Source organism: Hermetia illucens, chromosome 3 (assembly GCF_905115235.1).
Source record: "Hermetia illucens chromosome 3, iHerIll2.2.curated.20191125, whole genome shotgun sequence".
Classification (NCBI taxonomy): Eukaryota; Metazoa; Arthropoda; class Insecta; order Diptera; family Stratiomyidae; genus Hermetia; species Hermetia illucens.
The window spans coordinates 151,671,130-151,685,770 of NC_051851.1; the positions used below are offsets into that span (position 1 = coordinate 151,671,130).

General features: G+C 45.7%; 2 protein-coding genes across 6 annotated transcripts in view; one reads left to right on the plus strand and one right to left on the minus strand.

Annotated features, from left to right (window-relative positions):
- LOC119650749 (interferon-inducible double-stranded RNA-dependent protein kinase activator A homolog) overlaps window positions 1-3,847 on the minus strand; it is a 25,345-nt gene extending 21,498 nt beyond the window's left edge. The window contains exons 1-2 of one of the 4 annotated variants that reach the window (XM_038053839.1): window positions 3,709-3,847; window positions 3,232-3,399 (exon numbers count right to left, since the gene is read on the minus strand). In XM_038053839.1, coding sequence (XP_037909767.1) covers window positions 3,232-3,351 — 120 coding nt within the window. In that variant the 5' untranslated portion in view covers window positions 3,352-3,399; window positions 3,709-3,847. Of the gene's footprint in view, window positions 1-3,231; window positions 3,559-3,708 lie in introns of those variants that run through there. The other 3 variants (XM_038053836.1, XM_038053838.1, XM_038053837.1) reach the window with 3 other exon arrangements.
- Window positions 3,826-14,350, plus strand: LOC119650750 (SUZ domain-containing protein 1). Of its 2 annotated transcripts, XM_038053841.1 has the most exons (4): window positions 3,826-3,965; window positions 4,021-4,376; window positions 13,110-13,408; window positions 13,467-14,350. In XM_038053841.1, exons 2-4 carry the CDS (start codon window positions 4,323-4,325, stop codon window positions 13,681-13,683), a joined length of 570 nt encoding a protein of 189 aa, XP_037909769.1. In that variant the 5' UTR covers window positions 3,826-3,965; window positions 4,021-4,322; the 3' UTR covers window positions 13,684-14,350. The 2 variants fall into 2 exon arrangements, with proteins under 2 accessions (XP_037909769.1, XP_037909768.1); XM_038053840.1 differs by lacking the exons at window positions 3,826-3,965; window positions 4,021-4,376 and adding an exon at window positions 4,459-4,899.
- Window positions 14,351-14,641: the final 291 nt, after the last annotated feature.

The window sequence follows — 14,641 nt, forward strand, 5'->3', positions numbered from 1 at the left end:
GTGAACGGAACACAAGCTGAAGAAGAAGAAGACAACCTCCACTCCAGTATAGGCACAGGAAAGTTATTCTGACAGTGGTCGAAGGCACTCTAACATCACCCGGGTCAGGAGTTTTTTGAGATAGAGATAGAATTCTGGAGAGCCAGGAACTGGTTGTAGAATTAACAGAGATTATAGAAACATTATTAATAATAACTATGACACCTTCCGGGCGGTTGACCGATCCATCATCCGCGCCTACAGAATTCACCACGGCCGGACGCCACCTCCGAACAAACCCTCGAAGCCTGTCCCAGATCTGATATCAAAATCATACTTGGAGATTTTAACAGCCAAGTAGAGAAGGAGCCCGTATTCAGGTGATACGTCGGCTCCCATAGCTTACATAGGGATACCAATGATAACGGACTGCGCGTTATTCAGTTAGCAGTATCGCACGAAATGGTTATTGGAAGTACCTGGTTTGCGCGGAAAGCGGTTCACAAACATACGTGGGCCTCTCCAGACGGGACCACTTTCAACCAAATTGAAAATTGTCGCCACCTCTCAGCCTTGATGAATGTCAGAACATATAGGGGCGCCAATATAGTCTCGGACCACTCTCTTTGGCAGGGTGCTCCGAGCTCGAATTACGACACCAGCTACAATCTCCTTTGACAATCAGGTGAGAGTAAATACTGAAACCATCCACAACACAGCTTTCCGCAACACCTTTAAGAGGGAAATGGATGCCGCAAAAAAAGTCGAAACGGCTGGTCTGACGTTGAATGCAAGCTAGCTACGGAACGGAAGAATGCCACATACCGAGTAATGTCGCATTCTCAAAGAACGTAGTCACACGCAGAGGCTTATCACGAACTCTGACTTCACAGACAGAAAAAAGTAGCCTGGGAACCAACAAGTCTGTAAACTAGAAAAGTACAAGGAGCACCCGTACCAGGCGCGGAAGTTTACCAATGAGTCAGCCGGATGAAGCCTTATACACCTCGTTGCTCATCCTGCCGAGATAAAGAGGGAAATCGAGTTGGAGGTCCCGCCAACTGAAAACGACGGGCAAATACTGCCACCACCAAGTTTAGGAGAAACAGTCTGTGCAATTCATCGGCTTAAAAATCATAAGCCGCCAGGAGTCGATGGAATTACAGCAGAATTGGTTAAATATGGAGGCGACCAGTTACACCAAGTGATTCATCAACTTGTGCTCAAGGTGTGGGACAACGAATCAATGTCTGACGATTGGCAACGAGGCATTATCTGTCTCATACACAAAAGGGGGATATCACGCAGTGCAGCAATTATAGAGGTATCTGCTGCTGAGTACCATCTATAAGATATTCTCCGCTATCTTGCTAGGCCGGATAGTCCCGTACGCCCAAAACATCATTGGCTCCAGGCAAATCAGCAATAGATCAGATTATCTCTCTGCAGCAAGCGATCGAAAAACTGTTAGAATAAGGACACCAGTTGCACCATCTATTCATCAACTTTAAAGCCGCCTATGATAGCATAGCCAGGGTAAAACTGTACACGGCCATGAAAGAATTCGGTATCCCAACGAAATTGGTAAGACTGACTAGGCTGACCCTGACCAATGTGCGAGGCCAGATAAAAGCAGCAGGATCACTCTCAAGATCATTCGACATCAACGACGGTCTACGACAAGAGGATGCTCTATCATGCGTCCTCTTCAACCTGGCCCTAGAGAAAGTGATTCGCGATGCTGAGGTAAATGCAAAAGGTACGATCCTCTTCAAGTCCATCCAACTACTGGTCTATGCTGACGATATCGACATCATGGAAAGAACCACCCGAGACGTGCAAACTGCCTTCTTCCAGATCGAGCAGGCACATCAATGAAGGCAAGACAAAATATATGGTGGCAACGTCAGCACCAAAAACCAACCAACCAACAACATCAAATCGCACTGGTAAAAAGGTAAGAATAAAGATAGGAGCCTACAACTTTGGGACCATTGATAACTTTTCCTATCTAGGGTCGAAAATCACAACCGATAACAGCTACGATGATGAAATCCGCGTACGGTTGTTGGCAGCCAACAGAGTCTATTTCAGCTTACAAAAATTGTTCCGCTCGAAACGTCTCACCATAGGGTCAAAGCTCTTACTGTACAAGACTATGATCTTGCCAGTCCTCATGTATTCCTCGGAAACTTGGGTTCTTAGCAAGAGAAATTGCGAACTCTTGGCCGCGTTCGAGAGAAGAATCCTCTGAAGACTTTTTGGTCCCCTACATGAGGATGGACGATTCTGTAGCGATATTATGACCTTCCGATTGTGGATAAAATCCGGCTCAATAGGTTACGGTGGGCGGGTCACTTAATCCGTATAGACGAGGATGATCCCATCCGGGAAGTCTATAAAGGCAATATCTATGGTAGAAAAAGGCGAGGCAGACCCTGCCTAAGATGGAGCGCTGGCCTGGGCCAGGACGCCAGACAGCTTTTAGGGATATCAAATTGGTGGACTTCGGCGCAAAATCGGTGTGTCTGGAGTTCCTTATTAAGACAGACCTAGACCGGATACCGGTTGTTGCGCCGCTGATGATGCTTTCTTTTGCGGAAGCGTAAGAGTTGCCTCCGTAGCTCTCCTAGTTTTAGGGGCATTAGCCAACGGTTTTGTTTAACCACCTTCTTTTCCCTTCTAGGTTCCTTGACGCAAAAACAGCAACTAAGAAATCAGCTGTTTGTAGATATTTTTGATTGCTTGGTGAAGGGTGCGGAAGCTCCGGTTGTCTTTACGTTAATACTACAATGCAAACATTCGTTATCGGACACTCGGAACAGTGAATATTCATATCTTCGGCTAGGGAACCCAATATACAGGTTTGAAAGCACATGAGGACAAAAAAGGGGACCTGCCGCAACGAAAGAGTGTCTAAACTTGGTTTCCTCCGATGTTATTTCTACTCTGAGGGCTGGTGCTGCAACGTGAAAGTCAGTTTTCAATACTGCTTCGCAGATGCTACAAGGGTTAAGGGATTTGATTTGTTCTAGGTACTCCCAATAGCGACTACAACAAACGAAGCTGACTGGATTCTAACAATTGCCAAGCAATGTGTTGTCTATCACTGTGCCATATGTTAAATTTAGTAAGGCTGTAACTGAAAATAAACGTGCACGAAAAGCATTTGAAAAAACCATAAAAATGTGGCAAACGTGATAAATAAAACTTGCATAAAAGCTAAAATAAATGCACTACGGGCATACGCACAATTTTCATAGCATCCTCCAAAGATAACTCCTCAAATGATAAATTTTGCGTTTTGCTCCTTCCACTTCTGCGTCGCGGGGCGAAGCCTCCAATTTGCTCCTCCGTATGAGGTTTCTCCATAATTAGGGTTATAACACACGCACACTGTCTTATTTACAATTAAGCCAACTAAAATATATAATGATATTCAATAAGTTAGTAAAAGTTCCATAGATTGACTGTCTACTGGAAAAATATCAACAAGAGAAAACTGCTAAAATATGTGCCAAGATTTGTAGGAATTATCGATCGCTTTTTCACGGCCTATTCCATTCAGTCGGATTTTTTTCTGTACCCGGCGTCGTCGTCGTCGGTCGCCGTTGTCTGTCACCTTGCGACGGGCGGATCGTCCGGGGCACCATATTGCACGTCGATCGAGCACGGGTAGGTTCCTGCGGATAGACACTAGACGGGACGTACAGTTGGCAAACTACTTACGAGATTCTATAAACAATCAATGCCGGTCGGGATCAACCGAGTGAAATCTTTCGATTCGAAAGGTGGAGTTACTGAATCGGTTCACGAGAGGTGTTGGCGACACAGGAGCGGAATTCACAATCGCAGCCGCTAGTACTAAAGTTGACAGGTCCAGACGGCATGGAGTGACGTCTGTCAGGGGTGGTTGCGATGAACTGCTGTAGGTTGCGTGCAGGGTTCTGACAATCGATTTTGACTAAAATTTCCAAAAGGTCCAGGTAGTCAGATTTCAAGAAAATTCTCCTGAAGTCATAATAAATCCATTAAGTCTAGATCTCCGTTCTCCGAATACCTGCTGATGAAGATCTACCCCTCACGCACAGTCTCCGACAAAGTTTGGATCGTACGATTTTAGCACACAATTTAGCACAAATGTCCATCATCTGTCAATCGGGTGAGAGCTGTGAATATCGCTCTGCGTGTGCTGTTTGTTAAATTTGATTGTTGGTGGCGGCGGCTTGCAATTCTTTTCCCTCTTTTGAATGCATTTACGACGGGAAGCATCACTGTAAGAAGAAAATTCGGAAAGGCACGCGTATCACCCGAATCGTGTGTTTGTGGTCTATCGAGTTAACATGTCAAACGGCGACGATGTTCTGGACAATTGGGAAGAAATTGATGACACCAGGGTAAGAATATTGAAATGTTTGTCTGGCCCCGTCGCGGACACATCGGTCGATTTATTTTATTAGTTTTCGCTGCCATATGGCTTTAAGTTGTTGCAAGTGGAGTGTTTGGTCTGGATCTTTTCAAGGGATCAACGTCAATTCTTTTCTTGGAAATTTCTTATCCGTGTGCGGCGATTAGTTGAGTTTTCCTTTATTTGTCGAATCCGACATTTAACCTCGCGCTAGCAAATTACTCGGAAGATCGAATTAGTGAACACCTGCGCTTAGTGGCGACAAGCAAATCACATTTCGGTGTTGAGTTTTCTTTGATTTATTACTTAACCTACAAAACTCGCTCTTTCGCAAGCAGCCTCCGGTGAGACGAGTTACAGTTACGGGTTCCTCGGTCGTGTTTCGTGGTACAAATGGTTTTGTGATTTTTGCAGCTGCGAGAGAGTGAAAAGACGGTAAAATGCAGAATCCCCGTTTTGCCAGCTTCCCCTTGAATCCTCGCACTCACATTGGAGCCTACGGCGCCCGGACGGTATTTTGTCGTGTTTCTTACAAATCTTGAATAATCAGGTTCTTTCCCCAAGTATTGCCTTCCTGAATATCATATTTCAGTGTTAAATCCGCACTTTTACATGAGACGGTTCAGGTATTGAGACGGGAGGTGTGCTTTAGGCTTTATATACTTTCTTGCTTCAGTAGTAGCTCGTAACAGGTTTTAGCGCGTTATTCCGTTTCAGTTTCTGTAAATTCTTATTTTTCATGAATCATATTAAGAGTGTGTCGTCCCTTCTTATCAAAAGCTGGATAGCTGGCTAGAAGGAATCCCGCTCACTCTGTTCACAGTGGTATTGGCACAAGTGGCCAGAACTAAGGCGGAATCGGAAACAATGCATATCTTCCTAGTTTTCGATAGAATCATCTTTGTGTATTTATCTCGTTCTAACAGGAAAAGTTTCGTGTTTCAAGTGACATTTAGGCTCTGCAAGATGTCCCTATGTAAAGCTTGTTCGAAGTGTAATAGCAGTCCCGTCTCGGTGTGAAAGAAGGAAAAATTGAACCCTCTTTTGTAGGGCCCACGAGATTCTATTTCCCTCTACCCTGTCGCCAGGTATCCAGAGAAGTTCCACCGTATTCTTCCTTCTTTTCAGAATTTATCCTATTCGGGAGCAGGAACGAATCGTCTTCATCATCAACGACGCAACAACCGGTATCTGGTCTAGGCCTGCCTTAATAAGCAACTCCAGACATTCCGGTTTTGCGCCGAGATCCACCAATTCCGTATCCCTAAAGACTGTCTGGGGTCCTGACCTACGCCATCGCTCCATCTTAGGCAGGGTCTGCCTCGTCTTCTTTTTCTACCATAGATATTGCCGTTATAGACTTTCCGGGCTGGATCATCCTAATCCATACGGATTAAGTGATTCGCCCACGCCAACCTGTTGAGCCGGATTTTATCCACAATCAGACGGTCGTGGTATCGCGTATAGATTTCGTCGTTATGTAGGCTACGGAATCGTCCATCCTCATGTAGGGGGCCAAAAATTCTTCTCTCGAACGTCTTATGAGGATATAGTCGATTTGGTTTTTACTATTCCCACTATAAAATATAGGAAGATGGGACAATCGCTTGATGAACCATGTATTCACAAGCGCATGTTTATGGATGTCCGCAAAATCGACTATACGCACGCCACCCTAATTGCGTGCTCCACTCTCTTTTCCCCCATGGCACGTGCTGCCGTCTGCCCTTTCACCTACATGAATATTAAGGTCTTTGCATCGAGAGACCACGTTGGCGTTCTTGTCGAGCGCAATTATAAATCCCCATTTTTCGAAGAGATCTTTCGGGATTCCTCGGTCTTTCCAGATAGGGTGCCAATATTCAACGTGCAGGCACGTATTTGTTTTGATCGGACTAACTAACTTACGTCCTGACGCCGTCCATACATCAAGAACCCTTGCTCATTTTTTCACAGGGCCGAGGTAGACGCCCTAAAATTTTTCCAAAGCTTGATACTCATGTTGTTCCTAACGACATTGGATGCATTTTCTTTTTCGACCTGTCGCGGGACCAAGAGAGGTCAGGTAGGATTTAACATAGTGGAGTAACTCCGACTATATTTTATTTATTTCTTTTCCTGATCTCAGTACTTTATTTTTGTTTTACTGAGTATAATACAAACTACGCTTCCTAAAACCCTCCTCCTTTACCTGGGCTTGGGACCAGCATGCTAGGTAATAGCATGGCGGGGTTGTAAAAGCAATTATAATGAAGACTGGTTAAACTTTCGGAACTCACAGCGTGAGTATGAGGGGCTCGTCAAACGTTTCAAACGGGAGTCTTTTAGAAGACACTGTGAGGAACTGGAACGCGAAAGAGAGACTTCAAGGTTGTGTAGAAACCTTAAAAGGGATAAATCGGCTAAGTTGGACTCTGATGGAAAATCGGATGTAACTTTCAGAAACTCAAGGGTCAGCGATGACGGCTTTACGATTTCTTACCAAGACAGAGGCAAATCGTCAGACACTGCTTCACCTCTGCTCTGGGAAGTGCTCCTTTATATAATTCGCAGAACACAACATTACTACGAATTACATTGAGCGCAAATCCGCCCATACTATTGACCAAAGCTTGACCAGAGCTGAAATATTTTTTTGAAAATTGCAGGGTCCTAGGTCTTGATTGTTGATGCGGACTTAGGACACGCAATTCTCAAAAAATTACCTCTAAGGTCGGATCTGTAAAAACTCTGTTTGTAGTACATCATCCGGGAGAATAGACAACAGAAGTAGAAGATAAAAGTTTGCGGCTCCTGCAAATCTTTCAACTCCAAAGGGCTGGAAGGAGAATTGAGGCATTACGAAAGCGGTGGATACCAATGAAAAAAGGGAAGCTGCTATGTTCTATTGTCCTTTGAGTACCTCAAACCATCTGGCATGGATGGCATCTATCCAGCTAAAGGAGGATATCGAACACTAAGAGCAACTTCTAAGAAATATTTTTCGAAGATGTCTTGTTCTGGGCTACGTGCCTTCCTCTTGACAGAAAGTTAAAGTTATCTTCGTAAGCCTGGGAAAAGTGGCTATTTAAATTCAAAGAACTTCAAACAAATCAGCTTAATATCATGGGTAGGTAAGGTAGGTTTCAGTGGCCGTTCCGAGGGGCCCAATTAGCGCTTTGGTGCGCCGTTTTGATGTCACAAAGTCCTAAGACCGTGACTGCTATTATGGGAGCAGGAAGGCAATCACGAAGGAAAGCAACTGTCCCACCCTGCAGCTGGAAATCTCTCTGAGGTCCCCAAAGAGTGGTTTACCCAGTGTCCGTAGCCTGACTTTCCCTGGTTTCCCTTCCTTCTCCGCAGCTTCGGCAGTGTGCATTATAGGGTATGCTGAGCCTGGCGGCATGGCCCCCATTGGGCCAGTGCCCCGTGCATACCGCCGTAATCTTGAATGCATTTGCACGCGTCTGGTACAATAGCTCTCGTGATCGGGCTATGTTATAAGCCCAGGCTTATAATATCGCCAGTACTTCCGCCTGGAATACCCTGGCGAAACCTGGGAGACCATACGACTTGGATACACTGTGTATATTCGAGAAAACCACAGCGCCGACTCCACAGGCAATCTTTGATCCGTCGATAAAGAATACTGAGTCATAACCTTGCAACACGCCGCCGGTCTTCCACTTTGTTCTGGTTGGCAGGTCCACAGCAAAGTTTCTCGTGAAGTTCAGCTTGCGTGTGTCATAGTCCGTGGGGGATGCCCAGATTTCCCGAGGTAGTTCGTCTAGGATGCTGCTATGGCCGTAGGATTTCGCTGCCCAGAATCCGGACTCACGTAGTCTGAGGGCACTGCACGCTGCAACGTATTTAATGTGGAGGTCTAGGGGGAGGAGATGCAGGAGTACATTGAGAGCATTTGCCGAGCAGGACTGCAGAGCCCCAGCACCCAGTAGCACCTGCAAACGCGGTTCTTTGAATCCTATTAAGCTTCATCCTATTGTATTTTTTCCTCAAAGACCGCCACCATACAATAGCCGCAGTAGATGGAGCTCAGTTATCCTTGTCTTGGTGGTGAATAGCACCAGTTGCGTTTTGGTTGGGTTTATGCTGAGTCTGCATCTTGCGGCCCAGAGGCACACTTTTCGCAACGCTCCTACCATGATGTCGCTCATAATAATAACCGTTGGCATAACAATCCATATTGGATCAGGGCTTTGAAGTGTGTTAGAGCACTTCATTCAAGACCGGAACGGTACACTACAGAACACTGTAGGAGGCAATGTGGCCAGCATTACGCTCGCCCGAGATTATTATTAGTACTTATTCACAGCTGAGTCGACTGGTATCCGACGTCAAATCAAGATACAAATCCCACTGCCGCCAGTAAGATTTGAACCGCGACCTTCCGTACGACAGCCTTGTGCTCTAACTACTCAGCTATCCGGACACGACGGATGTGGATCATAATGAACAGAAACATCCCTGATACTAATATCACCAAGTCGTCGGCATACGCCACCTCCTTCACTCCGCTGCTGTCCAATGTACGTAACATTTTGTCCATTACTATTAACCAGAGCACCGGTGAGATGGTGCCACCCTGGACAGCTGTGGTCAAGTGGTTACCTCCCAGATCCGATTGGATTATCCTGCTAGTTAGCATGGATATAATCCAAGGCGTGAGATACCTCTCCAATCTAATACCGGTCAAGGCTTCGTTGATGGCGTTGGTACTAACGTTGTTAAAAGCTCCCTCCATATCTAAGAAGGCAGCAAGGGTACACTGCTTGTACTGCAGCGACCGCTCAACCGTGCCAATTACCTCGTGGAGGGCGGTTTCTGTGGATTTTCCTTTGAGGTAGGCATCCAGGGACTTAGAGAAAGGCGTTTCCTCCAAAAGTGAATGTCCAGGACGCGCTCTAGGGTTTTCAGCACGAAAGAGGTAGGCTGATTGATCGAAAGTCCTTCGCGGACTCATGACCGTGCCTGCCCGCTTTGGGTATGAAAACCACTCGTGCGCGCCTCCAGGACTTTGGCACGTATTCTAAAGAGATGCAGCTCCGGTAAATCTCAAAAGCCACGGCACAACCCTTTCCTGCTGCTTCTGAAGTATGATTGGCATTATGCCATCTGGGCCTGGAGATTTATATGCGAAGATGTTTATAGCTCAGCCGATCTTATCCTCGGTATTTACCGATTTGATAGTCTCGCACAGCTGGGGTGGCCACAAACCCTCCAAGCAAGGTTCTGACTCACAGTCCTTCTCGCTGGAGGGGCAGTGCTTTTGCACCAGCAGCTGCAAGGTTTCGCTAAAAGATTCCGTTCAGGAGCCTTCCGACTTTTTAAGAAAGGATGGGCTCTTATGTTACTTGGACATAATCTTACTGAGACTCGCGGGTTCACTTGTGCTTTCGATGTTCTGACAATAGTCCAACCAAGACCGCCTCTTAGCGATCCTGATGGCCGACTTGTACTTCTTCAGGCAGTCCTTGTATGGCTGCCAGTATTTTTGCCTGTAGCAGATGTTGAAGATTTCTCTGGCCACCTTCCTGAGACTAGAGAGATCTTTATTCCACCACGGCGGCAGGGTCTTTTTGCTGTATTTAGTAGAGCACGGAACTTTAAAGGCGGTATCGAATACCTTTTCCAGAGCCCCGACCTTTGACTCCAGTTCGTCTGTCGTGTTAATCTTACCAATTTGCGCACCGGAGAGTTTGTTCTTAATTACCTGACCAAACCTTCTTCAGTCGATCCTCCTGGGGTCTCTAAAGGGCTTGGAGACCTCTGCAGCGAGATCTAGACTGAAAAGTGTCCAACTGTGATCAGAGAAGGATCTCTGGTCAGACACTCTCCAGTCCTCCACCCTACGAATCCCATTGTCGGTTATCAGGGTGATATCAAGGACCTCCTCCCAACCGTCACAGTTTTCCGAGCAGGGGAAATGGAAGGTTGGTGTACTGCCCCTGTTACACACCGATAGATTTGAAGTAATAATAAAATCAAAGAATGACTCACCTCTTTCGTTGATTTCCGCCGCAGCCTATCAGCAGGTTGGCTTTCTTTGTTGCTATGGTGTTCGTCAGATGTTGTAGTTCTTCTGGCGGGACTGATCGGTCGTGAGCCATGTAAGCTGAGGAAATATACACGCTCTCTTCCTCCGCCTGCTCCAGCTTGACCACGACTAGGTCGCTGGAACTGAGGTCCGGGCATAGGAAAGCGTGCAGACTCTTCTTCGCAAGAATACATGCTCCAGGTCCATTCTGATCAGCGTCTCCTGTGCTGTGGAATGAATTAAAATATTTGCTTTGGAGCCCTTTGATGGTTCGGTCGCTTCTGACCCAGGGCTCCTCTGTTAGTGCGATGTCGATATCTTCCTCTAAGAGGAGGACAAGCAGATTAGCTGAGGCGCACTTCGAGTGCTGCAGATTTATCTGCGTTACCCTCAGCATGATCTACTTGCGTGGGGGTTCTTCAGTCCCCGTCGATCGTCATCTCCAACAGCTCGTTGGTGGCGTCGTTTGGATCTAGGTCGCACTTCGAGTCCTGCAGATTTATCTGCGTTACCCTCAGCATGATCTACTTGCGTGGGGGTTCTTCAGTCCCCGTCGATTGTCATCTCCAACAGCTCGTTGGTGGCGTCGTTTGGATCTAGGTCGTCGTCCGGTTTTGCAGAGCGGAACACTTTTACCTTTGCATTCCTGAATCCGAACTAGACTTTGTAATCGGCCTTTTTTAGTGCCTCCAGGCACTCCTCGTCTATATGGAGTAGTACAGACTGGCTATTTGTCTGAGGTTGTTGCTCCTTGATAACAACCCAGTCGTCCATGGGAATCCGGGGTTGTGAAGGCGCAGGAATTGGACGAGCTTGTCGTTATCCATGCGGTTCTTCGACAACCAGATGCGAGCGACCGGTCTTCTGGGAACCTCGTCGTAAGGGATGATCTTGAGCTTTACGTCCTCCCAGGTTTCGCTGATCTTAGCGACGCACGAACCGAAAAAGTCCTTAGAGAACTGGGCTATGCAAGCTGTTACGTGGAACCCACGGTCCACCCGAAGGGAATCAAAGTGGGGGATAAGTCCTGGGTGTTTGCCTCCGGTGTTCAGGAGAACACTGGTTAACACCTCCAGCGCTAGTTTGCCGCTAGCAGAATTGCCATCCGCCAGCGCCACACGTAAGTGGCTCCTGGCCACGTCGCTGAAGGGCAATTTCCTTCGGATAATGCTTATTCCCCACTCTGCTCCGCTTCTTATCTTGCTCGACCTCGTCTTGAGATCGATTGCGTTTCAGAGCGATGGGCTTTGCCTTCTGCTCGTCAGCCAGGCGTTTGCTATTGTATTGATCAACAATCGCCTGGTATTTAGCGAGGTCTTTTTCATCCCGCTCGTCGACAGTACCGGCCTCCTTATTCTTAGCAATCTTGCTGAGAATATGCATGGCCTTTGGTACTGGCTCTTGAGCAGGACACCAGTGGATCTTCGTTTCTTAGCCGGTTTCCGGCGACCGACATTCTTGTCGGTTTTCGCTTTGGATGGATCCCTCGACGCTGAGGGTTTCAGGTTCACCCAGTTTGACCAGAGTGGATTCCAGGCTGGAAGCCACTAGTCCATCTGCCGCCTCGCTCCGGGAGGTCCCTGCGGTTGGTTTCAGCACAACGGTGCTACGGCTGGCACCTAGTGTACTGCTCTCAACGGCTATTGTCTCCTGGCTGGAGGCCAGCAGCTCTTTCTCCGATGATGCGCTTGGTATCACCCCCTCTTCTTCTATCGTCGTTTTTCGTTTTTGTTTTCTGAGAATTGAGTCCATGTCTTGGTCCCACGAGTAGTCCAGGAAGAATGCCCACCCTGACTGGCCCGGCCACCAGGGCCTGAAGGTGCCCAAGGTATTCAAAGTTCGCATACTAAACACCAAGCTCGCCATTGGCCACGCAGTCCTCGGCGTATGCTGTTCCACCTTAGCTTGGGGTCCTATTAGCACCTTCTCCGATGCAGGGAGGGCGATCGCCGGGCTGTTGCTTCGGTCCATCCCCTCATCGAGGATATCCTTCTAGTAATTTTTCTACGATATGTACAACCACATGTCGATCGTAGACGAACTCAATTCGGATGCGATCCTAATGTGTTATGCCACGTCTTCTCCCCCATTATCGGAAGACGATATACATTGTCTTAGATATTCGAGCCAGCACCCCGAAGAAGCGCAATTCACTGTTGGCTGATAACAACAAGGATCCCAAATTTTTAAATTCCTCAATTTAGTCTTCAAAACGCGCCATATGCTCTTTCTCTTCTCTTTATTGGGTCGGTCGTAAGACTCTCTATGAGATTCTTGAAAAAGATGTAATTTTTAGGACCTGAAAATTGGATGTTCAGCGTGGCGGGTTCCATGACGAAAACAAACCGGAATTGTGAGATTGTCCTTCCTTGATTTTTACCGACATAAATAGGAAGGGTTTCACTTCGAATGGCGATAGAAGAATTTAACCCAAGGTACGAGCTTCTCTGCCACTAGGTTTCGCTATCGAGAGTTTGGATCATGACAACGAGTAGTCTATACGGATTTGGACTTTAAGTTAGCCCTCTAAAGCCGTCGGTTTCTTCAGGAAGATAAGAAGTCTCTCTTGAAATAGTTTTCCTTGACGACATTCAATGTCCTAGTTCAGAGAATAGGAAGAACAATTGTTTTATTTTTGTACATCATCTGAAATGAGAAAATCCTAAGTAATTTCCTTTCATTTTACAGCTGAACAATCAGATTCATCAGATACGACGAGAAATTGACATCTCAACAGTAGTACCACTTCCGAATGGTTTACAACGAATGGTTATTCCGCCTGATGATTTCTACGGCAACAGCTACACACAGCCGCCGAAACCGGCCGTTACGATCCTACGTAGGCCAACACAGCAATCAAACGATGCAAAATCGAGCGAAGTTAAACCTAAAGCTCCCATAAAGACTCTACAGCAACGCGAACAGGAATACGCAAAAGCAAGACTGAGAATCTTAGGATCCGCTAAGAATCCTGAAGATGAGCTAGAGTAAGTCTTTCTTTTTACGTACGGCAAAATATCACATTTATCTTTCCTCTTCGCCCAGGAGTGCGATATCGCAGGTCATGGTCAACTCAGTACGATCTCCTTCGTCTAGCGAGATCATAGATCCGAACAGCGATCGGACAGCAGCACCAACAATTAGCGATAAACTCCTACAGCCTAGCACAAACCTGAATAATCATCAAATACGAAATTCTGAAGGTATTATACGAATGCCGCGCGGGCCGGATGGCACCTCAGGTTTCACCTTTCGACGGTAATGTTGATGTTGTGCGAAATATCTTCCAGAACAAGATGAATAAAACCAACCATCAAAATAGTTTTCATTTGTATAAAACGAATAAAAAACGGAGAAGAAAACAGCGAACTGTCTAAAGAGTTTGTACATGTGTAAAGATAAATTGAAGAAAAACAAATGTTGAGGTGTTTCTTTTCGGCTTCCGAGTAGCTTTTACCCCGGTTACACAAATAATATGGAAATAAAATGGAATGCTTATTTACCGACCTCGAGTCGCATATACATATATTAGAATATTATTTATTTATAACATAGTTCAAAATTGCGTGCTAATGATTTCAATGCATTACTCCATATTTTTCTCTCATTGATTTTTGATTTTTATATCTGCATACAAGCCAACGTCTACACATACGATCTGTTGAACCTTTTTCGTTCTTTTTCCCCCTTTCACTCGCTATTGTTATTTTGTAGGTTTTAAGAATTTCAATTTTAAAATTTTAATTGAAAAGAAAAGCGGAAAAATATTATTGTGTAGTAATGCGGACGATCAGAGAGCACGACGCACTCTTTATTTAAGTTAGAAAATGAGAACAATCTAAAGTGTTTTTGTAGTTGTTTTCATCATGAAAATATGTACCCATAGATAGGAATTTTACGAAAATAAACTAATTTTTTATATAAAAGCACTTGCGCATTGATTTAGTTTTGGTAGATTGGGAGAGGGGTGTCAACGCACCCGAATTGTACATATTTTAGCTTGTGTTGCGTTTGCATGGTAGAGCGTAGAGTTCTGAAATTGAGTTGAATGAGCATTTACAATATTTAAGGCTCATACAACGGAATGGGTTCTCGTTTTTTACTTATCCAAATTCCCAAAAAAAAAGTAGTGTCGTTCTCCTCCTATCGGCCGCCCTGTAAAATTTTGTACAGAAAAGTTCTTACTAACATAAAATTTTAAAGTAATTGTAATGTTCTAT

Coding starts and splice junctions, on each gene's coding strand:
- LOC119650750 (XM_038053840.1), top strand. CDS start 4,828: ATGCAGAATCCCCGTTTTGCCAGCTTCCCCTTGAATCCTCGCACTCAC. Junction 4,900..13,109: donor GAGCCTACGGCGCCCGGACG/GTATTTTGTCGT, acceptor TTCATTTTACAG/CTGAACAATCAGATTCATCA. Junction 13,409..13,466: donor AATCCTGAAGATGAGCTAGA/GTAAGTCTTTCT, acceptor CTCTTCGCCCAG/GAGTGCGATATCGCAGGTCA.